Genomic DNA, 26006 nt, shown 5'->3' on the forward strand with positions numbered 1-26006 from the left:
TTCCCGAGCAATTTTCGGATTCGGGTTGTAGATTATGCCGTTCGGTGCCGGGGCTTATTGTACCATCTGACGGTGATTACACTCGGGTCCGACCTCAACTAATGACCGCCAAAAACACTGATAATGTTCTATTATTAGCATATTCAAACTTCTAGTAAAATGGTACGTCACTATGCCTTCAGAAAGATACTAGTCCTGTAAGTATCAGTGATCAAGTGCAGCCAGCCCAATTATACGGTGCAGTGTGCACAGGAACTTCGTGCCTGAGCGAGGAATTCTTCATGATCTATCGGAGAGTCTGCGCCAAACCTCGAAACCAAGCTTAATTTGCTCCTGTAGATACTATATTAGGCTTGGGCTGGAAACCAGAAAAGAGAGGATTGTCCCGGGGGATGATGAGCGGACAACTTCACGATCAGCGTGCCTTACAAGAATTCCATCTGTAACCCCAGAAGCTAGGTCAAGGACCCTCGCCATCGATGATTATCGCATTTCTTTCTAGCCGGTTGGGGAGGACATCTGACAAGAAAAGAGTTCGGTTCTCAGATTCACCATAAGGATATCTTAATACAACCTCTCCAACTCCCGGAAGGGCCAAGGTACCTACATTGTTGACCAACAGAGACCATGCGGTTCCAGTAACTGTATGCTCAGAACTCGGCCAATTCACTAAGAAAAACACTAGTAGCACAATTCCAAGAAGTGCGCCGCCCAGGATATTTGAGTTTCATCCGATCTGTCACTCCATGTAACGACAGAATGACAGTTATGTCATGCCCTGCTTCACCCTTTCAAAATCCTGATCCTATAGATCTAATGTCACTAAGAAATCTTCTTCATCATGCGGACGAATCGGTTCAATTGCCGACGCGAGATTGCCATAACCTCGTGGTCATCATCTCCTCAAACTTTCTTTAGCTGCATTATAGCGACTGGATGCCAGCCTGGACAGCAGAGACATTTTCTTTCTTCCATACCAGGGTAGCCCCTTCTTCACTGAGTCACTTCTCATGTGGAATATGCCAGACTGCAATGGAATCCATGGGTCGTAAGGGGGCCCAATCAACGCCCTTCGCTGATCCTGCATTGTGATCTTTGGGATTACTCTCGGTTAAGCTGGTTCTAATTTCTTGCAAGAGCTTCAGACGTCAATAAGAGGAAGTCAAGGAAATTCAGAATATTTTATTGCATATAATCTCCTACCTACATCTTGGATCATCAGTGTGAATTACGGAATTGCCGTTCTACGGAGTCTTGGGGGTGAATCACATAGCACGGAGTACTAGTGGGGGGCGCAGCAGACGTTTTGTCAAGATGACTATGCTGGGCAGGCTGTTTACCTTTTCCTGAGCGGGTGTACCAAATTGATAGTTGTCACTTATTCAAAAAATTATCAGTTAATTGACGGTTTCGTGGTCTAACGGTTATGACTGCGGATTCTGATTCCGCCAGCGAGGGTTCGACTCCCTCCGAGACCTTTCTTTTAATGGTGCATTTTTAAATCTTTTTTGTGTTTTATTCTCCTTCTCAAATCTCCCGAACTGTAGATCATGTTTTGAGGTTCTTTACATAACCATTTTTATGTGTTGATTTATCTTTTAGGTATATTTCTAGGTGAGCTTTTTTAGCTATTGGTTGTTCTTGAGTATCACTAAATTGGGATGGCAAAGTCCTATGCTGGTTGCGAAACGAGTGGAATACGGCGGAAAATAGTATTATTCTGTTTAGAGACTCTTACAAAAACATATAAAGACAGACTTGCGCTGTTCTAACGTATCACAACTACTGTTCGAGTCTGCAATGGCTCTGTCATGTTTGTTTGTCTGCTACCCTGTATCTCCGCCATGACTCGTGTGTGAACCTTCAAATCACAACAATGACTTATTCCCGACGGCTCCCACGTGTAGATGGATTTTAAAGCCTTGGCACCCTGTATTTCTACGAATGATCGACAGGAACCAGTGACGAAGACGGGATGAAAATGGCGCAAATATCCGAAGATTCGCCAATGACGAAAAACACTCTGATCACCGACTGTACAACGACCCATTGAGTGTCCACTTGCCGGAGTCGAACGGAAAAGATGAACCGAGAACAAGATCATTATCTCGGTCCCTCGGATCACTCTCAGGGGCTCATCTGATAGTTCAAATCAATTGACTTTCCATCCTTGTGATCATCCTGCGGCCGCACAGCCACGGGGTAGCATCCAGATCTGAACCACATCGCCGGGAAGTGGCTAAATAATGCAGCGCCCAGGGGGGTTGATCACAAGCGTCTTCAGCTTCTTATCTCGCATCTGTTAAGGACGGCGACGTGCTCGTTCTGGAAGCGCTTGCGATGGCGGAATGAAAGCCACTGTCTGAGTGGCGCGTTAGCCCCTATAATGATAAGAAATATTTTTAATAGGGTCATGTCACTGTTAGCCAATTGTCTGATGGATTGCGCGTTGACGGAAATTCAGTGGATTGACCCCCCCAATTTATTTTCAGCCTTTTGGGGCGGTTCCTCTTCCGACCTCGCAGAAGGAAATGCTTTACGCAATATGATCATCAGCTAGATAATCTGTCAATCACGAAATTTCACAGCGTCGCTCCACAGAAACGTTCTAAAAAGGAACTTGGAGTGCTAGTTCGTGGGTCCGTGGCTTACCAGTAACGCCGGACCTAAGACTTGTCTCGTAATAGCGGCGGGTTCGACTCGCAGCCCCAAACGTCCAGCAAACTCTAATCTGCCCTGTCTAGCCAGTGAATTATTGGGTGTAGGCTCCGATAATGGCGATGGGCTGATTAGACCCATGCTTTCCACGTGTCTACCCTGACGGCCTGGGTCTGGATCACTGTTGTGACTGGATCTCTGGATGGTTTAACTACTGAGGTTTTGCACCCCTGACTGGCGCTGCAGATCTTGTCGTTCCTTTTTTGTTACTTTTCTTGCATCGATGCCCCGGATTTTGACTGTTTTGCTTTTTGGTTCTGGGTGAAGACCCTCTTCAGTACCGACGATTTGGTAACGCATTAGCACAAGCAGCCATGTCGTCTCTCGACGCTGAGATGTGGGCGTGGTACGCCTTGACGTTGGTCGTGGTGGTTGCGCGAATGTAAGTACTTGGCTGGGCAAGTTGAGAATTGTTGCTGACTTTGTGCAGGGCGTCACGTCGTATGTTGCTTGGATCATTCAAACGCATGCTGGCAGATGATTACCTCATGGCCGTGACAATGGTTTGCATTTCTACACTTTATATTGCATGTATACTGACATCTGCAGGTCACGTATACTGCGCTTTTGGCAATTGTTAGCGTCCTCACACGAACACCAACGAACCTCATCAATCCCGACGACCACATCGTCCTCACCCCCGAGGACATCAAACTCCGAGAATATGGATCGAAGCTGGTACTCGTCACGGAACATATGCAGATGATCACCCTCTGGGGCGTCAAGGGCTGTCTGCTGTTCATGTACGGCCGACTTACGTGAGTAGTCCCACCACTGGTACAGACACTATTGAATAACACTCGATCTAGAATGAGTTTAAAGCAAAACTTTTTGGTCAAGCTGGTAGCAGGCTATGTCGTCGTTGGATTCGTTGTCATGCAGATCTTGTGGTTTGCTGCTTGGTGCCGACCTTTCAACCACTACTGGCAGGTTCCTCCTGATGATTGTAAGCAACCCGTTGATAAGATAAGAAACTTGAACTAATAGATCAAAGTGAATTGTTCAGCCGAGACCAATCATATGATTACCAACGCCGTCGTCAACATCTCTTCTGACATCATGATCATCCTTCTTCCTATGCCTGTTTTTCTTCAATCCCAACTGCCGCTCAAGCGAAAGATAATCCTGTGCGGTGTCTTTGCGCTAGGTATTTTTACTGTAAGTTGTCATCTACGGATGTCGGCAATTCATTTTGACTAACCGACTTACTCTTCAGATCCTCGCAGCAACAATGAGCAAAATCTACAGTCTCGGCGACCCGTTCGGCACAGAATGGTCCTACTGGTACATCCGCGAAGTCTCAACCGCCGTCATCGCCGCCAACCTCCCTCTCACATGGACCCTCCTCCAACGCGTCTTCCGCCTCGGTTCATTCCACGCCAAGTACGGCAAATCCTCCAATCAACGCACTGGCGAAGGAACATCTCGATTCCGATCAGCGTATGGAAACCTCAGCAGCATGGATCGACGACCCAAGAAGACGACTTTTGTCGAGCCGGGAATGAGCTTCTCCGAGAGTCAAGAAGAGATCAACGGGAAGGATATTCCGTTGAAGATTTATCAAAAGAATGAGGTTATTGTCAACATCACTACTGAAGAGGCGTCGTCTGATAAACGATCACCGTCACCGCCTAGTCATACTGGGTTGGAAAGGATCAATTTACGGGAGGCGAATGCACATGGCGGTAGTGAGAATGGCGATAAATCTGCGAATGAGATGGAGCTTGGTGTTGTTACCAAGGTCTATCATGGAGTATAATGGGTCAATCGGCTGACGAACTAGACATACATACACTTTCCCAAGTAGAACTAATACAACCACTAATCAAAACATGGGCTTTGCCTGACACGCGAACTGTATCAAAGTCTTTGATTGACCGGTCGCATATTATTGGAGGGTAAGGTCATCCAATTGAATGTCTTCATGGTGTTTGAAAGTAAACATCCCACGTGACCTCAGCTCTTAGCCTCATCTCAAAGTCCAAGAACGCTTACTCCGCATCTCATCATCCTTCCCTCAGGTGATGATGGATGCCCAAGGAAGCTCCCGGATAAGGGAGAAATACCATCCAGAGACAATAACTTCGACCGGCCTCAGTGTTATATACGTACCGGAGACCGAGGCTGCAATAGTCGAGTAAGTAGCGAATGAGGCTATTTCAAGATCGCGCTGCTGAATATCCGCCAGCATTATCATGGTTCATGGTCTGAAAGGCCACCCCTATAAAACATGGCGATGCAAGAAAACTCCAGAAAATGAGGATCAGCTATCAATAAACCCTGACAAAGAGGCACCAAAGTCGAGCACTTCCAAACGACTTGAATTTAGACAAAGTATCAAAGCTTTCTTGAAAGGCTCGTCAAGCAACAGACAGGACAGTAGCTACACCGATTCAACGATTAACGATGCTTCAGCTCTAGAGAATGGCGACGGATCTGTCTTCTGGCCTGCCGACTTACTCCCGCAAATCTGCAAGAGGGCTCGAATTTTGACATTCGGTTATGATACCAAGATCACCAAGTTTATCTCCGGGCCGACCAACACAAACAGTATCTTCTCGCATGGGAAAGACTTCTTGTTCTCTTTGGCGCGTGAATGCGTACCAGACCGCCCTATCATATTTATAGCTCACAGTCTTGGTGGAATACTGGTGAAGGAGGTAAATATTTCCTGCACCTCCATTAACATACTTGTTGACCTGTTCAGATGCTAGCACTGTCGTCAAATTCAGACACTCCAACGCAAAAAGGTGTTATTAAATCAACTGCGGCTGTTATGTTCCTCGGCACACCCCACCGAGGAAGCCCTGAACTGTCAGCTATTGGTGAATGGGCAAGGTCAATGCTTAGCAGTCTGAAGTTTCAAACAACATCGACAATCTTGGACAGTCTAGGCCTCAAAACGACTGATTTAGAACGCGCTCATGAAGCGTTCTGCAGACTCTGGCACCAGTACGACTTCCAGGTGAAGACGTTCCAAGAAAGCTTTGGTCTTACTGGGATTGATCTGGGTGTCTTAGGGAACAAGGTCGTGCCCCATGAGTCTTCTTTGATTGGAGATCCGAGAGAACATGCAGAGACTCTACAGGCTAATCACAAGCAGATGAGTCGTTTCAGCAATGCTCAGGATCCGAACTACATCAAAGTTTCTGGGGAGATCAAAGCGTTATATACCGCGATCGAGAATGCTCAGAATCGGAACCAATTTACTGCAGAGCCAACCAAGCTCTTCAAAACTCCATCCTCGCTGCCGCATCCGCTTGCCCGACTCAGCTGTAACCTTTGCCGCTGGCGGCAAGTGAAATGTGATCGTCGCAACCCTTGCTCTAACTGCATCTCTCACAATAGACAATGTTCATATGCCGCTGGTTATGATGGAGCTGCTAAAGTACCCACTGAAACGGAAGCAGACAGGAATGATATTCTCTCATTTGGAAAGACCTATCCAGATATCTTAGGCAAGAATGAACTGGACGACTTTCTTATGACATTACTCTTCGGTGGAATGAATACTCGACAGGATTCTGTAGTATCCCCTGCCATCAATACCGGGCAATGGCTGTTCCAAGACCCAACATTCCGTCTTTGGACAACTGCGACTGACCCAAAGTATCGTTTACTCTTCCTAAAAGGAAAGCCAGGGGCAGGCAAGTCAACCTTGATGAAGGAGGCTGTACGTCAGATGCACTATGTTCAAAGTAATCAAGGGATCTGTGCTAGCTTCTTCGTCGATGCTGGTGGCGAGCTTCTCCAAGGAAGTTCAGCCGGAATCTTTCGGTCGTTGCTCTATCAACTATTGTCACAGAGCGGAATATGTAGCCCGTTCACCGAAATCAACATGGAGCGAGATATCTTGATCTCTAGTATTAAGGGTACTATTTCCAGTAACATAATGCCATCGGTGGAATGGGGCGAGAGACCTTTGCAAAGTTTGCTCACCCAGACGCTTCGATATCTAGCGTCTCTCGACACGCCAGTGTATATCTTCGTGGATGCACTGGACGAGTTAGGTGCTAAGATACAACGGGAGCAGGTTGACTTTTGGGGTCTCCAACAACTGTACCCCCAGGGGCCAAGAATCTGCTTATCTTGCAGACACTTTCCCAACATCGTGGTGGCTGGCTGTCTGGAGCTGGTTTTGGACATGTACAACGGGAACGACATTCTAACATATACCACGCAGCGACTCAATACACGAATGTCTACAAAAGAAAAGCACTGGAGGACGTTACTCACGAAAAAGATACACTCTCTATCATCAGGGTCTTTCCTATGGACCGTCCTGGTAGTGGATGAAATTCTCGCCCGTTATGACGAGGGTGCCAGTTTACCTGTGCTCATGCGACGGGTCAAGGACATGCCAACAGAGCTCGAGGAGCTTTATAAGAAAATGCTAACGACAACCGAATATGAGGATTCGCTGCTGATTGGAAGGATGTTTGAATGGGTATTTGCGGCAAACAGACTATTGCGTCTTGACGAGTGGCACCACATACTCGCTTTTATCCAGCCTTCGAAACCAGCGTCACTCGCAACTTGGCGAAAGTCGAATTCTTTTACCGAAAACGATGATCAACTTGAAAGGAAGATTAAGAACCTATCGCGAGGATTATTGGAAGTCAGCAACAAGCAGCACGATGTCCTGGCAGAGAAGAATGGTGAGGTGTCGTCGATCAATGCTGGTGCTGGATCTCTGGACCATGAAGAGGGTTCAGCGCGCGTGGTGCGTGTTATCCACAGATCCGTTTACGATTTCTTCATATACAAAGGAGGATTTCGGAGCCTCGGCTTGGAGAGCGTCAACCCTCTTCTGGATTGCCATTGCACCATTGCAAACACTTGCATCGACTACCTATTCATCCCTGAGCTGGATGAATATGTTGTTGCTCGACAACGCGTAAACATGGCTAGCCTAGTCAGTGCTTCATTATGCTCGGAGACTTCCTTGAGAAACGAGGAACCTCCAAATGTAGAAGTCCAGCGCCAGGGGCGAGGATCTGGGCGCACCTTTGAAGGCTTGGAGGCGTTGCCCCCCTGGCAGCCTTTCGAGGTCGTTGAGAGCTGGCTGGCTGGAGGGGTTCTGCCCTCATATGCAGGCTCCATCCCGGGCTCTACAAAACGGTCGGCCTCGCATGAGTCTCTTGTCGCTGCTACGTCGCAGGTCCTGAGCGACTACCCAGCTCTGCTCGTATATGCAATCACAGAAGTCATGCTACATGTGGAACTTGCAGAGCTAGATCTTAATCCTACACAGAAAACGCAGCATCTCCTCGAGAGATTGGGCGATGATGGCATATGGAAACGCCTGCGGGCACTACAGCAAGAGAGGCGCTCGCGAAAAAAAACTGCCGAATGGCTTGAAGCTGTTGCACAGAATCGGCTGCCGCCTCTTTCAAAGTGAGTGATGCTAGATACCTTGATTGATTGAAAGCTGGCGAGTGTACTAATTCGCAACAGGACTCACAGGCCATCAACGGCTCCGGCAAATGGCCCTAGGAGTCCAAGAAGTATAGCGAGTTTTAGTTCGGCGAGTAGTTTTAGCCATCACAGTTATAAGTCCCATGCCGACAAGAAAGACTAACTGGGTCGACCGAGTTGAACAACTAAAAGAATGGACGGCCTAGCAGACATTGGCTCTTGCAACAAATTTCCGGAGCCTCGAGTGTTGTCAGTGAATGGCTAGATGCTAAGATTGGTCACTTTGACACGTCGGATCTCGTCCTCGGATCTCGTATGTGGATCACCCAAATCCGGATCTCGTCCCTCGGGGAGTTCACGCCCAATTTTCTGGGGTAAGCCACAATTCCAGTGGCTCCAACAAGGATCTACCATCAAAATCGCCCCGATTCGTCAAACAATCCCAACCATCACGACATCTCTACCACTCTGCATATAAGTCCACAGCTCCAGCCTTCATCATGACAACGTAATCACAAGCACATCTCCATCATGGGCGTCTTTACAAAGTTCCGCTTCTTCAATCGAAGACTCGCACTGTCATGCGTGCTCATCGCCGTGTCGACGTTCAATTATGGCTTCGACAACCAAGCTTTTGCAACGACGCAGGCGATGGACGCGTTTGATAAGCAGTTTGGCGTTTGGAATGAGAAGACAGGGACGTATGTTCTTGAACCGTCGTGGCTTTCGCTGTTTAACAGTTTGAACTACATTGGTTTTGCCGCTGGTGAGTATAGCGTGAGGTTTGGTTGTGCTTTGCTGACGATGTGTAGGTGTTTTGATTGGAACTTGGATCTCTTCGCGGTGGGGTCGACGATGGTGCATGTTTATCATGAGCGTATATGCTCTTGGTACAGCGACTATCGCTGTCACGTCCTTCCATCGTGAGCAGATCATGGCAGCTCGAATTCTCAACTATGTCTATGTCGGCATGGAGCTTGGTGTTGTTCCAACCTTTCAGTCCGAGATCGGTACGTCTACCTACAAACAGCCATATCCATTGCTAACAATGACAGTGCCCGCCCAAGCTCGTGGCTTCATGGTCGGATCTTACCAACTCAGCCTCGCGGTTGGCGGTCTCGTCATCAACAGTATCTGCTTCGGGACAAGCTCCCTCCCGGACAACCGCGCCTGGCGAATCCCTCTCGGCATGTTCTATATCGTGCCTAGTATTGTCGTAGCAGGTATTTGGTTCGTTCCTGAGTCGCCGCGATGGCTTCTGCGAAAGAATAGAGTTGAAGAGGCGCGAAAGAGTCTCCAGCAGATTCGTGAGGGCGCATTTACAGATGAAGAGATAGATGCCGAGTTCACGGAACTCAAGGTCTCTTTGGAGCAGGAGACTGAGCAGGGAAAGTTTGTTGAGCTTGTTAGAGGTATTAACCTCAAGCGAACTCTTATCGTTATGGCTGTCAACTTCTACCAGCAGGCTGGTGGTCAGGCATTTGTGTCACAGTATGGTACTATCTACGTCAAGTCGCTTGGAACGATCAACCCGTTTGGCTTCAGTCTGATCACCTCGGCCATAAGCATCATTTCAATTACCTGTATCCTTCTTTGGACGGATATCGTTGGTAGACGGTATGTAACCTGCCTAACTTGTATCACTGACTAAAGCTGACCAATATCTAGTGTCCTCATGATGGCCTCGTCTGTCACCATGTTTGCTGCCATGATGACGATGGGCGGTCTTGGTATCGCATCTCCCGTCGATGATTCGAGAAAGAAGGGCGTGATCAGTATGATGGCTGTGTTTGCTTCTGGCTTCGGAATGGGTTGGGCACCTCTGGTCTACGTCGTCACCACTGAACTATCAGCTCTTCGGCTTCGTGACCTCACATCGCGAGTTGGTTTCACCACCAATGTCATCATGAAGTAAGCTCGCTACTCACTTGTTGTTATAGTACTGACAAAAGGATTCAGCTTCACTGTCAACTTCAGCATCCCATATCTCATCTACGACAAGTACGCCGGCTTGAACAGTAAAGTCGGCTTCATCTTTGGAGGCATCATGGCCACTGCTCTTGTGTTTGTCTACTTCTGCGTCCCTGAGTGCAAGGGTAAGACCTTGGAGCAAGTCGACTTCTTGTTTAACCAGGGTGTTCCGATCCGACAGTTTGGTAAAGTCGATGCGGCGGAGATGATGCGCGCTGCACAAGAGCAAGATGGCTTGGGCAAAATGCACTCCGATGGCAAGGATGATACCGTGACAGCTGAACAGCAAGTCTAAGTAATAGGTGTGGCATAAAAGTAAGGCGGAAAACTACAGGTCTTAACAGCCTGTATTGAGATTATTAACCAGCTGCTTAATATTAAGGCAGTTTCCGCCTGGCCTCGTCGATAGAATAACTGCCCAGTAAGGGCATTGTTTCATCAGGTCGTAATATGAACCAGGCAATGATTAGCCGCGAAAGCAATGGTATTCGTACCGCAAGTCAGCCTGACCTTGAGAGGTTACACTTCCGGGCAAAATCACGTTCATGCATGTCAGCAGACAAAGCCTTGGGCATTCACCCTGCGCTGAACAGCCTTGGGCACCGATGCATGGCTACGCAAAAGCCAATCAAATCGAGTCTCATGCAACACATAAAACAGTCAACCGTATTGTTTAGACCCTTTTCTGTTTTTCTCTTTCTTACAGGCCAGCAACAGAAGAAAGAACTACAAAATGCAAGAATTTCGAAGAATACGCAGCAATGTTCCGCAGTTGAATCATCTTTGTGATATCTGCTCGTCCCGATTCCCTTCTAAAGGTCCATGGCCATGGCTTCTCGACTTTCTGTGTACCAAAGATATTGACGGCGTATCAATTGGATACACCTCCATCTTGCAACTTCAGCAGTCTGCCGGAAAAATGTGCCATTTTTGTACTCTCCTCCTGGAAGCTATCCTTCCCGAGAGAATGATGATCGGATTGGCGAATGATGCAGAGCTCGCAGCTAATAACTGTTTCCAACTTCAAATGCTGCCTGACAGCGGAAAATGGATCCTACGGATGCGACATTTATTGAACAACAAAGTCAAGGATTTGCTCCTTGTACGATCCTTGATAAAAGCAGACAGCGGATCCTGGACTTTACAGCCAGCAATTGGGATCCCTATGAGTCTCAGCATTATCCAGACACAATCAACATACAACATTCACCCTCTTGTAGTTCAGAAAATCAAGGAATGGCTCCGAAACTGCCTTAGCCAACACACTGGATGCCAAGGACTACACTGGGTTGACAATGTAGTAGAAAATCCCACATTCCGGCTGATTGATATCGGTGTAGGTGCTGACTCCAACATTCACCTCGTTGATGCACACAGCACTGGAGAGGCCTTGAAATATATCACCCTGAGCTACCGATGGACGTCAGAGACTGGAAAGACAAGCCTGAAAAGATCGAATAAGAATGGGTTCTACAAATCAATCACTATTCTGGAATGGCCTGAGATATATACAGACGCTCTATATATCGCGCGACAACTAGAAGTTCGTTATATATGGGTTGACTCTCTTTGTATTGTGCAAGATGATGAGAAGGACTGGGAAAGGCAAGCCGCTCAGATGGACGCTATCTACATGAATGGAGTATTGAACCTCGCAGGAATCGAAGGACATCGATGTGCAGGACTTTCAATGACAAGAAATCCGCTACGTGTATCACCATGCAGCTTGACCAGCCATTATTCACCGTCAGACAACACAGAGGAGAATTGGCTCTGTTTTCGGCCAGACGATTTCGAAAAGTCTGTCAATAAATCTCCATTATATGAAAGGGGTTGGACATTTCAGGAGCGTGTTTTGTCGAAGCGGACAGTTCACTTTGGTGATCAACTCTTCTGGGAGTGTTCCTGTCTGCGTGCCTCTGAGGCATTCCCCCTTGGAATCGATCATCCTGATCATTGCGCTGCTGACGATGCAATTCTGCGAATCAAAAAAGAGCTTAGGAGTCATCAAAGTTCTAGTCAGGAAGAACCATTCCCTGGTAGTTCGAAACTTCACTTGTTGTGGTCAACTGTCATACGAAACTACTCAGACACAAAACTGACGAAATCTAGCGACAGACTTGTTGCTCTGGTAGGGATTGCCAATATTATTTCACGATCATATGGCGTGAATAAAAGCGATTACGCAGCCGGCCTATGGAAGCCACATCTCGCACATCAGCTTCTCTGGGCTCGGAAGCAAGCTCAGTACACAGATGAAGACACGAAAATGTCTTCTTGCCTTGTAAATCACTTTCCTTCATGGTCTTGGGCCAGTTGTCCAGGCCAAATGCGTTTTATGAGCATATACACCATGTTTTCGCGGTCTTTCATCAAGTTGGAATATGATAACGCTTCCAACGACCACGATATGTCGTCAGGCCCAACCAATCTGGTTATTAGCGGACGACTCATGCCTTGTGAAGAGGTTAGAGATCAGATAGCATCAGCGCTATCATGCCTCCAACAATCAGTGACGGTCACAACGGCTGATGCAAACTTCAAAAAGGCGTTCAAAGTAGATATTGAGCTAGATCGGCCAATATCAAGCGCTCTATCACGACTGCAGCTCCTGCCAGTCCTGCGACCTGTTGGCTCTACTATATTTGGCCTTGTTCTTTGTTTCAAGGAGCTCAGCGGGAGTAATGATATCTACAAGCGGCTCGGGGTATTCTATTGCGACGTGAATGCCCTAGAAAACCACCTAGGGCGCTGTTCGGACGTGGAGTTATCAGGAGACTTGGAAACCATCTTCGGAACAAAGTCGACATTTCACCTAGCTTAGATCTCAGCTAATAAGTCGCATAGAAATAATCAAGCTATAGCAAAGATCGCAAATAGCTCGTTGCTGCCGGCAAGGAGGGCGTAGTGGTGAATGATGATATCAATCCATAAGAAGGGTTGAGTCAATTGTTGTCAACCAATTAAAGCCTGTTAATGTCCTGTATACAGTACTAACTGAAGTCTACTCCTAAACGGGACTCTATCTCTATTACATCGCTCTTTTCTAACTGTTTAATTATCACCCTTCTACTCTTCAGTCTAAATATATTAATAAATAGATAAAGGTGCTTACTAGTATTATACTAAAAATAAAATATATCTCTCTGTTCCTATATCAAAGGGGCTATATAGTATATAGTAGTATTCTTATGAAATATAGCAATACTATTTATGCTAGGAATTTGAAAGAAAGATAATATAAAAGTATATATAACCTAAACAATATGACCTAAATAAAATATTACTATTCTTATTATCTCTTCTCTTATATTATTTTCCTATATCATCTAGAGATTAAAGAGATCTAATGGAAACCCGAGCTCTTGGTCTCCAAACACTATGTCAGCCGAGTTGATCGACTCGTAGTTAATTGATGGATATCCAATCGACGAGAATGAATCTAGGGATCCGTCCCCAGTTGAACCAGTCAGGCCTTGTTCATCGCCCTGGACTGGGAACGACCAAATATCTTGCACTGCAGGGTTCTCGAGTACTGCGGGCTCAAGGGAAGTCCCCGATATCTCTTCGTTAATATTCGACTCTGGCGGTTGGATAGCGGGATCTTCCTCCTCTTCATCGTCTGGAGCAAAAGCATGCTTAGAACGACGGTGCAACTTTTCCTGCAAACGGATTGTACCGGGCGACGCACTACTGGATCAAGTGTTAGTTGTGAGACTCAAGGAATAGTCATTGAGACGTACGGTGAGCCAGGCGATATGTGTCTAGTACCTAAGCGTGGTATAAGATTTTCGATATCGGTGATCTATTCCTTTGGTCAGCCTCCTTGTCCTGAAGATGAAATGAATACTCACGCATGAGCCAATCCAACCAACTTCAGCTCTGCTACCCGAGACAATGAGTAAAATGTCCAAGAACTTCTGCTTGATTACTGGTAACGATGATTCTCCATGCAGAGGAAGCAGAGCAGCCAAGTGATCAACCATTTTGACGAATTGATACGTCACTACTGCAAACGTTGGTGTGCCGACACGACTACTAGTCTCCATCTGTCGAACCTTTGACCACATATATATGTATCGCAATGCAGTTTGAAGACATTGTTGCTGGCAGTAGTCGATGTATTCTCGTGGCGTTTGGCCGACTGCTTCTGGCGACACGGCTTCTCGGATGCCAGGAATAAGAAACCGGTGAAGGTCGCAACGAGAACTGAACAGAATTGTATGGAGGGTTGTATATGTACGTGCTTCCTCGGAGTGACACATTATCATCAGTCTGTTTTCGTTGAGTTGTAGTTCATCTGGCAGTGACTCTTCAAAAGACGTAAGTTCCAGATCCAGTGAGCGCAACTGGCCCCGACTGAGATATGGACTAGCTCCACTGAGGATGACCTGTCTAGTGTATCTTGGCCTGTCAGCAAAACCCCCTTTTGCAGGATTGGCGTCTCACCTCAGAACTCTATCTCGAATGTCATATAGCCGCATCAAATATGCCAGGACGTTCAAATCTGTATCGTTCTCATTCCTACTCCGTAAAAACGGCGCTTTTGATCTTGAGCCAAGCTGAAAGTTATGATGACTGCTAGGTAAGCGAATATGCATTCTTTGCGTTGGACAAACAGTCAGATCTTCAATACCGCCAGAGAAAATTTTGTCAACGGAGTAAATAGACCACATCAATCGCCGGAGACATTCTTGTTTGACTGGATCGATAGCTGGGCGTTCGTAGTTGAGCCTCTTGGTGAATGCAACTCTTGACGCAATTGAGAGAAGGACCCAGACATCGCCAGTGAAACGCATGGAGAAGAGGAACTTAATTACAAGCATGAGAGCTTGTAGTTTGGGTACTGGCATGTCACCCATATGATTGACCAGCTCATGCTGAACTTGCTTTATCCAATTATGCGCTGGTGAGGTTTCCGAGTGATATGTTGGTGCAAGTCGCAGTGCTGAAGCGCAGACAGCTTTGAGTAAAGTCTTCTCCAGCTTTCCTTGACTCCATTCTGCGATTGTTGTAGCTCTATGAAGAAAGACACAGTCGGCGATGTCGGACTTGTCAAAGTATGTGTCCAGATACTGGCGAATGGTATCTCGATTATCAAGCTCAAAGACCCTTCTTGAACGTCAGTGGGAGGTAAACATGGACAGAAATCGGACCATACCGCTGCGTATTACCGGTAACACTGGTAGAGATGTCCATTGGCGATGCCTGGCTGGGTGCTGATCCATAGTGTGACTGGGAAGTACTGGCCGGCGAAGTCTGTACCTCCATACCAATATCGACACTAGAACTCCCCGACTCATCACCGAATACGCATTCCTGTCCTTGTGACTGACATCGGTTACAAGGACATGTACCCGAGCACTTTGACTTAGCACTCCGACAAGCCGCACAAGCCCTCAGTATTCTCCGCCTCTTGATGCCCGCCTGCGTCAAGTCCTCCCCATGACCACCCGACACTTCAATCGTATCACTCGCGACATAGCTACACGTCAATTCCAATCGCTCACAGCGTATACACCCCGTGATTCGTCGATCGCATTTAACCTGATGACCTAGATTAGTGGAGAACCCCGCAAACTGTAACAAGAGCACGAACCTTTCTCGCTCGACATTGTTTACACGCGAGTTGTGGAGACGATCCTTCCATTGTACGACATCCGAACGAGTTCCTTGGTTTGAGTGAGGAGTGGGGTTTGCTAGGTCTTTACATAGCAGAGTTTCAAGCACGTCAGCCCGAGGTTGGATGACGAGGGGGCGAGATCCGGAGAACGAGATCCGAAGCTAACTTACGCGAGGGTGTTAGCTCATGACTAGATAACTACGACTACAAACTCGGTATTGAAGGTTAGATTTCTTGCTCATAGCAATTCACAATGTCGCAATCTCATAGTCTTCCTCCGAAACCATTGCCTTTGAAGGTTGATTCCAAAAATGGAGGAGAGAGGCCGAATTATATCATTTTTATGCCTGATCAGTTGAGGTATGACTCTCTCGGCTGTACAACTGGCCCCGATTCCGAGATCAAGACTCCGAATATCGATGCGTTCGCTGCAAGGGGAAGTCTTTTCACCAATTGTTTCACGCAAGCTTCTGTGTGTTCTCAATCGAGATGCAGTATGTTCACTGGAACATATCCCCACGTCAGCGGTCATCGAAGTCTTGAGAATCTCATCAAGCCATGGGAACCGAATATCTTTCGGAGTCTGAAGGAGTCGGGCTATCATGTTGCGTGTCTTGCGCCACGAGGCGACACGTTTGCACCAACTGTCACTGAGTTGAGTCTTAGCGAATACGGGTTTTTGGAAACACCAGAGTTTACGCCGAAATTTGCTGGTGGTGGACGAGAGGTTGATGAGAGCATTTGGGGGCGCTTGTTCTATCGTGGATTGAGAGATGCGGATAAGGCTTTGGACTATGACGAAGCTGTTGTGAGATCTGCTCTGACGTGGTTGGATTGCCCTCCCACGGATAAGCCATGGGTCCTGTTTATGCCTCTCATCTTTCCGCACTGTCCTTTCCAAGTTGAGGAGCCGTACTTTTCCATGTATGATCGCTCTAAAGTCTCCAGCGTTGGAGCGACGGTCGACAAGAAGACGGGATATGAGCCACGGTATATGAAGTCGATCCGAGAGAAGTACGGTACCCATCGCGCAACGGATGAGATTTGGAGAGAGATCAAAGCAACCTACTATGGTATGATCACAAGACTAGATGATCAGTTCGGAAGAGTTCTCAAGAAGGTCGATGAGCTCGGTATCTGGAAAGATACTGTCACCATGTTCTTCACTGATCATGGAGAATATCTTGGTGACCATGGACTCATTGAGAAGTGGCCTTCAGGTCTTTCTGAGACTCTGGTACACGAGCCTCTTATCATTGGTGGCGCTGGACTCCCAGAAGGAAAGAAGATTAATGCCATGACCGAAATGGTGGACTTGGTGCCGACGATGCTGGAGACATCTGGAATCGGAGAGTCATTCGCTCATAATGGGCTGTCATGGATTCCTCTTCTATGCGGCGATGCCACAACTCACAAACAGTATTCTTTTTCTGAAGGCGGCTTCCTGACTTCCGAGGAGCCAATCCTCGAACAAGCGCCCTACCCCTACGATCTCAAAGCCGGGCTTCAGCACGAGGATACCACGTTGGTCGGAAAGGCTATTTCACTGCGTGATGAAACCTGGACTTATGTATACCGACTGTACGAACCGGCAGAGTTGTATCATCGACACAACGACCCTCATGAGCTTCATAACCTGGCTCAAGATCCGGATCATAAAGGGTTGGCGGATAAGTATGAGAAGGCTACGCTAAAGTGGTTGTTGGAGGGCGCTGATGTTATGCCTTGGACGAAGGATCCGAGATTTCCGGAGGTGAAGCTGAAGAGTCCGAGGGAGCAGATGGAGGAGAGGCTGAAGCAGGTCAAGAGTGATTAGCTCCCAAACTCTAGAGATTGAGGATAAAGTACCGTTTAGAAAGCGACGCAGCATAGGTCAACGATGCATAGAGAAGACCAGCCACGATCAGAATAAACAGACGCTAGACACGAGATGTGTGTTCATCAATAAATTATACAGATACTAAAAGAGAGCTCAAGTACAAATGAAAGTCGAATGACTGAATGTTACACGTGTGTACAAAGAAACCTGCTGATATCCGACTGATGAAAAGTCCAACCACGCACTCATAGAACCTCACGAACAGGCAAGCTCCAGTTCTCAGGATGCTTCCACTTGGTCTCCATCTTCTCCCCATCCAACTTGAAAGCATCCCCAAAAGATGCTGACTCAACTCTATGATGTCCACCAACTGAACTCTGCGCATTTCGGAGAATTGACAGGTAGAACGACTCATCCTTGTCATCCTCGCCAGCCTTGCTCTGGTGGCTATGATGAGCCCATTTCAGTCTCTTGGCCTGGTCCGTTACCAACTCTGCAAGATCATCACGGCCTGAAATGGCATCGCTGTCCATGTTGCCTATTTGCTCGAGAAGATGAACATGGATGTCTCGTGCAGCTCTGTGGTTGCCGCACGTGTTGTGGAAGCTTGCACGGAGAGTCTCACAGTCTACAGTGAGATGGTGAAGAGAACCGTAGACGTCACGCAGGTTGTAGCAGATGCTCTCGATGAGAGACATGGCAGCTGATTGATGGCCAGCAGCGAACTTGACCTCACAAAGTCGACGACCAGTAGCGACGGTCGCAGCGCCGGACCAGTTTCGGCTCATGCGTGTATCCCAGAGATACTGAAGGATGCGCTCAAGCATGGAGAAGTTCTTCCTCTCGCCGAGAAGACGAATGATGACATTCAATTGATCAAAAGGAATGGTACCAAAGTCAATGTCAAGACGACCGACCTTGAGAACCTCGACGAGAATCTCTGATGAGATTTGCTGGAGCTCAATGATGATATGATCGTGGTCGTGGGTGTGACGACGCGAGAACGACTCTGAGATCTTGAAGGCGAGCTTGACAACATGAGAGTGCTTCGTCTTGGTGAGCTGTCGGAAGTAAACCTGCGACCACTTCAACAGCTGAAGCGAGACCTTGAAGTCCTTAGCCTTGTAGACCTGCAGACCGACTTCAACCAAGCGCTCAAGAATGTCGATATGAACAACCTTCTTGTTGACATTGGAGAGAGTCAATTCGAAAAGCTGCCAGAGTAACTCAGAAGAAACGGATGTTGAGCAGAAGCCCTTGAACATCTCCCACATATCCGTGCGGAGCTTTCGTACCTCAGTATGACGACCCTTGAGTTCGAGAAAGGCGATCAGACGAGCACCAGCCGCAAGACGCATGTGGATAGGACGGCTGGAGGTTCTGACGGAGATGGACCATGCTTCGTAGAGACAGGTCTCAGTGTAGACATCGCGAATGATGATGTCGAGCATGTTCTCGCGTTCATAGCCGCAGAGAAGTTGCTCAAAGGCATGGATGAAGATGAAACAGCGTCGATCAAGATGCGCGAGGCGATCTTCATGACCGAAGCCACAGAAGCCCTCAACCTTGCTCTTCTCGCCCATGAGGACCTCTTCCTTGAGAGTCTGGATGAACTTGATACCAAACTCGACAGACGATAGCTCACGGTACATCTTGGCCAAGCTGCGAGCGATGTCAAAAAGGACGATCTCATTGCGCTCTTCAATGAGGAGACCGACGATGTACTCCTCGATGACCTTGATAGCGACGGTGATACTCTCACGACGCTTCTGTTTGCGATGGTAGTCGACGATGCGGGTCAGTGCTACCAAGACCTTCTCGTGGGAGTAGGAGAGTTCCCACTTGAGAGAGACGAAGGAGTCAATGAGAAGGGTTTCGGCGCGATGGCCGAGATCGCAGTGGGACTCGAAGAGGACTGAGAGGCGGTACTTGGCAATCTCGAGGAGAGCGATGATGGAGTCGCCCTCTTCACAGCAGTGAATGTCGAATTGACATAGCTCTTCATAGATAGAAACAGCTTCGACGTACCGAACGGTGTCAACCTCAAGGATCTTGGCGAACTCAATGCTTGCACGGATGTAGTACGCATGCGTAGCACCAAAGTCAGCGAGAATAACAGCTCTAAAGCTCTCAGCCAGATGAAGTCGCTCAGTGTGTTGTTCATGAACACCGAGAACGATGAGGTACTCTTGATAAACCTCGAACCACTGCTCAGAGCTGATTATCTCATGCTCATGACGATGCTTCTCAATTGAGTTCCAGAGGAAGCGGAACCAGGTGAGAGTCTCGGCGTGTTCGCTGTGCGACTTGTGAAGAGAAAGACAGACTTTCATGAGGATGGAGATGTAGGCTGGGGGGCAGGAGTCAAGACCAAAGTCGCCGAAGCCACGGAGGATGATGAGGAGTGAATCAACAGATCCGTGACATTCGAGCCAGTGGTTGAGATGACACATGTGGAACTCGGCCTTGAGCTGGGTGAGTCTGACGATGATGATCTCAAAGCGAGACTCAAACTGTGCGACGATGGTCTTCTCACTCCCGCCAGAGCGGTGTGTACCAAAAGAAGCAGTGATGTCAACAACAATGTCAACGATCATAGCAAGGGAAGATTGGAAGATGGAAGTGACTCGGTGCGAAGCATGGCTCGCTTCCAACTTCTCAACCATCTTAACAACCGTCCCCATCGCATCATCAAGAACAGTAAAGAACCGCTCAACAGCAAAGCCATACTTGCCCGCAAACCCAAGAAGTGTCTTACACGACGAGAGAACGAGCGCAGAGCTATCGTACGTCGACACCTCAATCATCTTGATCGCCGTCATGATCTTGTCAAACTTCTTCGCAAAAGCCTCAGCTTTCTTGAGGGTTTTGTCAAGACGACTGCCCTTCTCTGGCATGTATCGCAATCGCTCGTTCGTGACCATCGCAAGAAACTCCTTGGATGTGACGGAGCGACCAAAGTCGAGAGGTTTACCGCAAACGCGGGCGTATCGGTCAATAGCCCTCTGCATATGTGAGTCAAGCTCGAATGAGAACCCTTCATAATCTACTCCATGTTTCCAAATTGCTTGCGTATCGTATAACTCGCTTGCATAAGAGGAAGAGGAGAAGGAATAGTCTCGCTTGGAGATTATAGACATGGCCTTGGAGCCATGGCGTGTAGTTGCGCTGGAGAAGTCGCGGTGCGAGAGAACTGTTGTTGTACCGGTGCCATACTCAAAGACTGAAGAGCGAGCGGGCGCGACGATACTTTCGGTGTCATGGTGGTGGATTATACTCTCGGTGGGCTCGTCGTCTGAAGAGACGGAGCCAGAGCGGACTGGGCGCGTTTGCACGGTGGTGAGCCAGTTGGACTTGACATTTGATGGGGCTGACTCCAGCTGGTGGACTAAAGAGTGTCAGTGAAAGATGTTTTGTCACAGAAAGAGTCTAGACGTACGTTTGGCTTGGCTGAGCATGGTGTCTGTATCGCTGTTGAAGAAGATATCTGCAAACATGAGAACTGCCTTCGAGTTTGGCATTGGAGCGAGGACCATTGTGGCAGATATACTTAGTGATGGGGGGCTTATCTGTCTTCACACGTGCTGAGGCAGGGTGGCCCTGATGAACTAGTGGTTTGAGGAGAGCTGGACAGTGAGACAATCCGAAGCCCCGAATGTGACGCCCTGGACTTCATTTCCACAAGTTCAGCCATAGAACCTCGATATCTCACCTCGAATGGCATATCACACTCTCGAGGCTTCATCACATGGACTAGCTATCCCTGAAAATTGTTATGGGCCGAGACCCTTATTTTCAGCTGTCGCTTGGGTAAGCCACAGCGCCTTGAACGGGGACTAGTGGATCTAGATTTGGGCCATGTTTCAATATGTGATTCAGCGCCACGCTGAAGGTCAGCTCGCCACGAGGGAGATAAGGAATGTGGCTAAATTGGGAGACGCGCCGTGCCGTGATGGAGTTTGGGGAAGTTGAGCGAACGTGCGTTAGATTAGTCTGTTTCGATGCTCATCCGCTGGGATGGTGTACGGAGGGTGGATAGCAGATTGGCCAATTGAACTTTAATGGGGCCGTAAAATCGACAACGATGAGTAAATTTGACACTGCAATTAAATGGCATCTTCAATTGCACTCTTAAATGTCAGTGTTGATCGCATCTTGACTCCCTGACTTTGGCTGGCACGCGTCCAGCCAGCCGGGGTAGCAGCTCAGCTCCAGCCATATCAGCCACATTGGCCGAATCGGGATGACTATCGTTGACGCCTTTGAGACATGCATATACAGCTTTTCGATTGAGCCAATAAAATAGCACAGGGATTGCATTTAATTTATTGGCCTGATGAATACGGGGCCTCGACTTGGCTGTATAGCGGCGAAGTCGCTGGACAGATGGAGCGTATGGATCACATTGCCACAGATTGTTTAACATGGATTCTATTTGCCCTTCAATAGTCTGAAAGAAGTAAACGGCTGACGAGGGAGATCTCCGGGCCGTCCGGTGTTCGAAAATGTCCTCTACTGGCCCATGGCCGCTCAGAACATCCCCTCCTGGGTCTTCAGCCGCAAGCCACAATATCGACTTCGCATGCCCCAAATCACATTCAATAGTGGATAATCCTTCAGCAACGCCACTTCTCGGAGGAATCCTCTAGCACCAATCATAACGATTCCAGAGGTCCAGCCGTGTCCATAAGCCACATATCTAAATCAAAGTCTTGAATGCTGCTAGGATCTTGGATCCGATTATCGAGAAGGCTCTGCGAAAATTGTTAATAAGCCTGATGTGCCGAATACGACTTCAAGACCTACCCAGTCGATGCTTTCCATCATGTCGAAATTGTTCATTATATAGTCAGGTGTTTCTGTGTTTATTGCAGAAGCTGACCAGCCCAGAGCCGTTGAAACCGATGATGTCTTGATGAAGTCGTTCACGCGCCGGATGGTTGAGTCCAGAGCGTGAGAAACTATTCGTCCCTCTGAAGTCTCAGACGAACTGGACCATATTTCGTGGGCCTTTTCGATAATCTTCAAGTTTTTGTGAATTTCTTCCTCCTCCGTATTGGCCCCGGTTCTCACACTGTTTCGTATGCCAAGAGTGAGATCCAAGCAGATAACCATAGCAGCGAGAGTAAAATCACTCAGTGTCAACGACGTGATCATCCACTTCTTATCATGCAATAAACCACCTGGCAAAGTAAGTTGGTGTATCTCGGCCTGTCTCTCAAGTAACCTTTCCGCGGCCTCGAGAGAGGCCTGTCTTGAGAACGCAAACCTGCTGTCTTGCCTGTCTGTTAAGTATTGCCGATGAAGAACGATAATACTCTTGAGGTGTAATAACTCTATGGTTGTTCTGCTCATTATGATACTAATTTCGTCGACAATGAAGCTAGTAAGAGGCTTGTACTTGAAGTTATCGGGTATTTTGTCATAGACTGCCCTGACTTCAGCGTCTAGTGATATTGTCTCTTCATAGGACAACGGCGTAAGATATCGAGTATGTTTAACCACCTTCTTGAACATGCTCATCACAGAAGCTTTGACAATAGCATATGAGATGATCGTATTCTCAGAAAGAGGCCTAGACGGAGGTAGCTCCGCAATACCAGGATAAAAGTCAGATTGGTTCAGGTTCCTCGGCAGCTCGGTATCACAGAAGTCTGATGGTATCATGCTTGGAAGGCCCATCTGGAACGACATGAGAGAATCAAGCTGATACAAACAGACCCAGACTCGTCTCCTCATCTCCCCGTCAAACGGAGAAATTCTAGAGCCTGGTACTTTGGCAGAATCTCGATGATAACCCTTGCAGATCGCAAGTTGCACTACCTTGCCCATGAGGAACCAGAGGTTAGTATCGGAGACTTTGGCACGCAGCCAGCATCCGACGAGAAGGAGAAGAAATGCTTCAACGGCATGTTCATTGGCGGCGGTGTAATTACTCAGGAGCAGGCATTCTTGAGTCTTCTTGGAGAGAGCTTTGCTGGATGGTATAGGGAATGGTGAGGAGCGTGCCATGCCTGAGATTTCGTAGACACCTGCTGATAGACTGAGAAGAGCGAGAAGCAGTGATATCCACACCGGTGATGTTTCTGAAGGCGAGTCCCAGAATATTTCATACTGAGGTAATGTTAGCGAAGTCACAGTCAGACGTTTCGCAGAAAGCCTACCTCTTGTTGGAACTTTGTCGGATGCAGAATAGCTACCATTCCATCGTAAGCGTCGACCAAGAAATAGATCAAACTTGAAATTAGCTTACGCATCATGGTGTAGTGCGACAAGAAGAACACAGATACCAGCGTGTCACAGACCTGTCGAGGCGGCAAAGCTGATAGGATATGCTCAATTGATAACCCGGAGGGAGATCCCATATCAAAGTCTACTTCATTGGTGGACGCGTCATTGTTCAGGGTGACTGAACTCAGAGTCGAGGCCTGAGGGCTGGCAGCAGGTAACTCATCGCGGATAGCTCTGATGTTTTCGAGGATCGAGGACCAGTGGCTCGAGTCGACCTGGCCCATGAGGCCGCTAGAGACACTGTCACCGCTACTGTTGGCGACAGCCTCTGATCTGGAGTGGTCGGAAAGCTGAAAACTATTAATTACTGCTAACCCATGCTCCTTCTGAATTGTGCCCTTATTTGTATAGGTGGAAGACGTAGGGTTTGATTCCTGGGTCCTTTGAGCAACCGTGGCGATCAGACTCTCGAGGTTCTTCAGTCGATCAGCGACAGTTTCAGCCTTCTCGACACGCTTATCGTATCTATCAGCGTTGGAAGCATAGTGACAGAGCGTTTGCTTATTCCGCTTGATGCACGAGTCACAAGGTAGACTTCTGTTGCATTTCAACCTGGTCCAGTCAGCGTCATCATCTTGTTCTCCTGGCAGCCCTCACTTTCGTGTGCGACAAGGTTCGCAGGACTTAGGAGGTCGGTTCCGCTTCTCAACTTTGGCTGGATATCGTCAGCGCTTGTATCCGAGTCGCTGGAGATCTTCTTACTTGCTCCAATCATGGCTTCTGCCAGTTTTAATGCTTGTTGGAGGAATGTGCTGTTGAATCAAGGGAGATAAGCAATGCTGACGGAGATCGGGGACGGGGCGGATTTAATAACCCCGCGATGGTTTTATTGGCTGCTGATGCAAGCGGAGATATTAAACCCACTTTGGCCATGGAGTTTGTAGAGTCGATGTACGATATATAAGAACGACGATGGCCATTCAATATTCTATCTTATTATCATCATTAATAACTCACATCAATACATCATTCCTAGAAAATTACTGTCATCTTATTTCCAACTTTTATTCCTCTTCTACATTCACAGCAATCATGTCAATCGCCTCAAGTCTCTACGGTATCAGCGGTGTCATCTACTCCAACCTCTTCATCAACCTTCCATACCCCGAAACCAAAGATGACCTATCCGACAAAATCATGATAGTCACCGGCTCCAATACTGGTCTTGGCTTCGAAGCGAGTCAACATCTTCTCCGTCTTGGAGTCGGTAAACTCATCATGGCAGTTCGTAGTCTCGACAAGGGCGAAACGGCACGAAAGGAGCTGCTCCAGTCGACGAAGCGAGCTCCAGAGTCGATTGAGGTTTGGCATCTTGATATGGCGAGCTATGAATCTGTCAAGTCATTTTCTGCTCGTGCTATCGCTGAGTTGCCTACCATCGATGTCGTTCTCGCCAATGCGGGTCTCGCAACTTCTTTCGAGTTCTCGACGGCTGAGGATAACGAGAGGACAATTACAGTCAACGTCATCTCTACTTTTCTCTTGTTCTTTCTCCTGTTGCCTAAGCTTCAGAAGTCTTCATACCCTGGCAAATTCGTCATTCCAAACTCAGCAACTCATTACTGGGCCCCCATTAAAGAATTGATCCCCGATGAGAAGGCGGGAAAGATCTTCTCACGGCTCAACGACCCCGAAAACTCTATCATGGAGTCTCGGTACTACGTCAGCAAGCTCATCGTTCTTTACATCACTCGTGAGATCGCATCTCGTCTTAGGACCACTGAGAAGTCAAACGTCATCATTAACGCGCCAAATCCGAGCTACTGTAAATCAGGTCTTATGCGAGAGAAGCAAGACGTTGCGCCGCCAGACTTTCTGGCTCGGTCAACGGAAATGGGAAGTCGTGCCCTTGTTACTGGAGTCTTGGCTGGTCAAGAAAGCAATGGGCAGTACATGAATAATTGTCAAGTTCGCGAGTAAGTTTTCTTTTGTACAAGAGATAAGTTTAAGATAACTGATCTATTATTAGTCCTGCTTGCCATGTCACTAATAAAACTGGTGCAAGGATCCAGAGTGCACTGTTTAAAGAGTTGATGGAGAAGTTGGAGACTATTGCTCCAGGAGTTTCAAAGAATATGTAGGGTAACACAGGTTGCGCTGGAACAAGGCATTTGGCCGCTCAACTTTTCTTTTTTTGATGATATAATAATAAATATTTGTGCTTTC

At 47.7% G+C, this 26006-nt stretch overlaps 9 protein-coding genes and 1 non-coding gene across 10 annotated transcripts; 7 read left to right on the forward strand and 3 right to left on the reverse strand.

Moving 5' to 3' along the window:
- The first annotated feature begins 1406 nt into the window (after window positions 1–1406).
- Window positions 1407–1478, forward strand: tRNA. The gene has a single exon. It is a non-coding gene; the product is annotated as a tRNA-Gln (tRNA).
- A 1554-nt stretch (window positions 1479–3032) lies between these two features.
- Window positions 3033–4477, forward strand: FPRO_11238 (uncharacterized protein; the record flags this gene model as incomplete). Its single annotated transcript, XM_031232289.1, has 6 exons — window positions 3033–3100; window positions 3149–3221; window positions 3268–3476; window positions 3528–3664; window positions 3713–3876; window positions 3935–4477. The coding sequence occupies 6 exons, from the start codon at window positions 3033–3035 to the stop codon at window positions 4475–4477; spliced, it is 1194 nt and encodes a 397-aa protein (XP_031082241.1).
- Window positions 4478–4745: 268 nt separating this feature from the next.
- Window positions 4746–8119, forward strand: FPRO_11239 (uncharacterized protein; the record flags this gene model as incomplete). Its single annotated transcript, XM_031232290.1, has 3 exons — window positions 4746–4855; window positions 4907–5378; window positions 5426–8119. The coding sequence occupies 3 exons, from the start codon at window positions 4746–4748 to the stop codon at window positions 8117–8119; spliced, it is 3276 nt and encodes a 1091-aa protein (XP_031082242.1).
- A 548-nt stretch (window positions 8120–8667) lies between these two features.
- FPRO_11240 (related to RGT2-Sensor of high external glucose concentrations) lies at window positions 8668–10402 on the forward strand (the record flags this gene model as incomplete). The annotated part of the gene is made up of 5 exons (XM_031232291.1): window positions 8668–8902; window positions 8949–9146; window positions 9192–9753; window positions 9805–10047; window positions 10096–10402. 5 exons carry the CDS (start codon window positions 8668–8670, stop codon window positions 10400–10402), a joined length of 1545 nt encoding a protein of 514 aa, XP_031082243.1.
- Window positions 10403–10840: 438 nt separating this feature from the next.
- FPRO_11241 (uncharacterized protein) lies at window positions 10841–12931 on the forward strand (the record flags this gene model as incomplete). Its single annotated transcript, XM_031232292.1, has 1 exon — window positions 10841–12931. The coding sequence occupies one exon, from the start codon at window positions 10841–10843 to the stop codon at window positions 12929–12931; it is 2091 nt and encodes a 696-aa protein (XP_031082244.1).
- Window positions 12932–13436: 505 nt separating this feature from the next.
- FPRO_11242 (uncharacterized protein) lies at window positions 13437–15378 on the reverse strand (the record flags this gene model as incomplete). Its single annotated transcript, XM_031232293.1, has 5 exons — window positions 13437–13800; window positions 13851–13912; window positions 13962–14511; window positions 14557–15219; window positions 15269–15378. 5 exons carry the CDS (start codon window positions 15376–15378, stop codon window positions 13437–13439), a joined length of 1749 nt encoding a protein of 582 aa, XP_031082245.1.
- A 605-nt stretch (window positions 15379–15983) lies between these two features.
- Window positions 15984–17546, forward strand: FPRO_11243 (putative choline-sulfatase; the record flags this gene model as incomplete). Its single annotated transcript, XM_031232295.1, has 1 exon — window positions 15984–17546. One exon carries the CDS (start codon window positions 15984–15986, stop codon window positions 17544–17546), a length of 1563 nt encoding a protein of 520 aa, XP_031082246.1.
- A 248-nt stretch (window positions 17547–17794) lies between these two features.
- Window positions 17795–21085, reverse strand: FPRO_11244 (uncharacterized protein; the record flags this gene model as incomplete). Its single annotated transcript, XM_031232296.1, has 2 exons — window positions 17795–20937; window positions 20989–21085. 2 exons carry the CDS (start codon window positions 21083–21085, stop codon window positions 17795–17797), a joined length of 3240 nt encoding a protein of 1079 aa, XP_031082247.1.
- A 1119-nt stretch (window positions 21086–22204) lies between these two features.
- Window positions 22205–24555, reverse strand: FPRO_11245 (uncharacterized protein; the record flags this gene model as incomplete). Its single annotated transcript, XM_031232297.1, has 5 exons — window positions 22205–22303; window positions 22356–23663; window positions 23714–24392; window positions 24438–24495; window positions 24543–24555. The coding sequence occupies 5 exons, from the start codon at window positions 24553–24555 to the stop codon at window positions 22205–22207; spliced, it is 2157 nt and encodes a 718-aa protein (XP_031082248.1).
- Window positions 24556–24872: 317 nt separating this feature from the next.
- Window positions 24873–25921, forward strand: FPRO_11246 (uncharacterized protein; the record flags this gene model as incomplete). Its single annotated transcript, XM_031232298.1, has 2 exons — window positions 24873–25756; window positions 25810–25921. The coding sequence occupies 2 exons, from the start codon at window positions 24873–24875 to the stop codon at window positions 25919–25921; spliced, it is 996 nt and encodes a 331-aa protein (XP_031082249.1).
- Between the last annotated feature and the right edge of the window lie 85 nt (window positions 25922–26006).

This window comes from Fusarium proliferatum, assembly GCF_900067095.1.
Source record: "Fusarium proliferatum ET1 genome assembly, contig: FPRO_scaffold005, whole genome shotgun sequence".
NCBI classification, from domain to species: domain Eukaryota; kingdom Fungi; phylum Ascomycota; class Sordariomycetes; order Hypocreales; family Nectriaceae; genus Fusarium; species Fusarium proliferatum.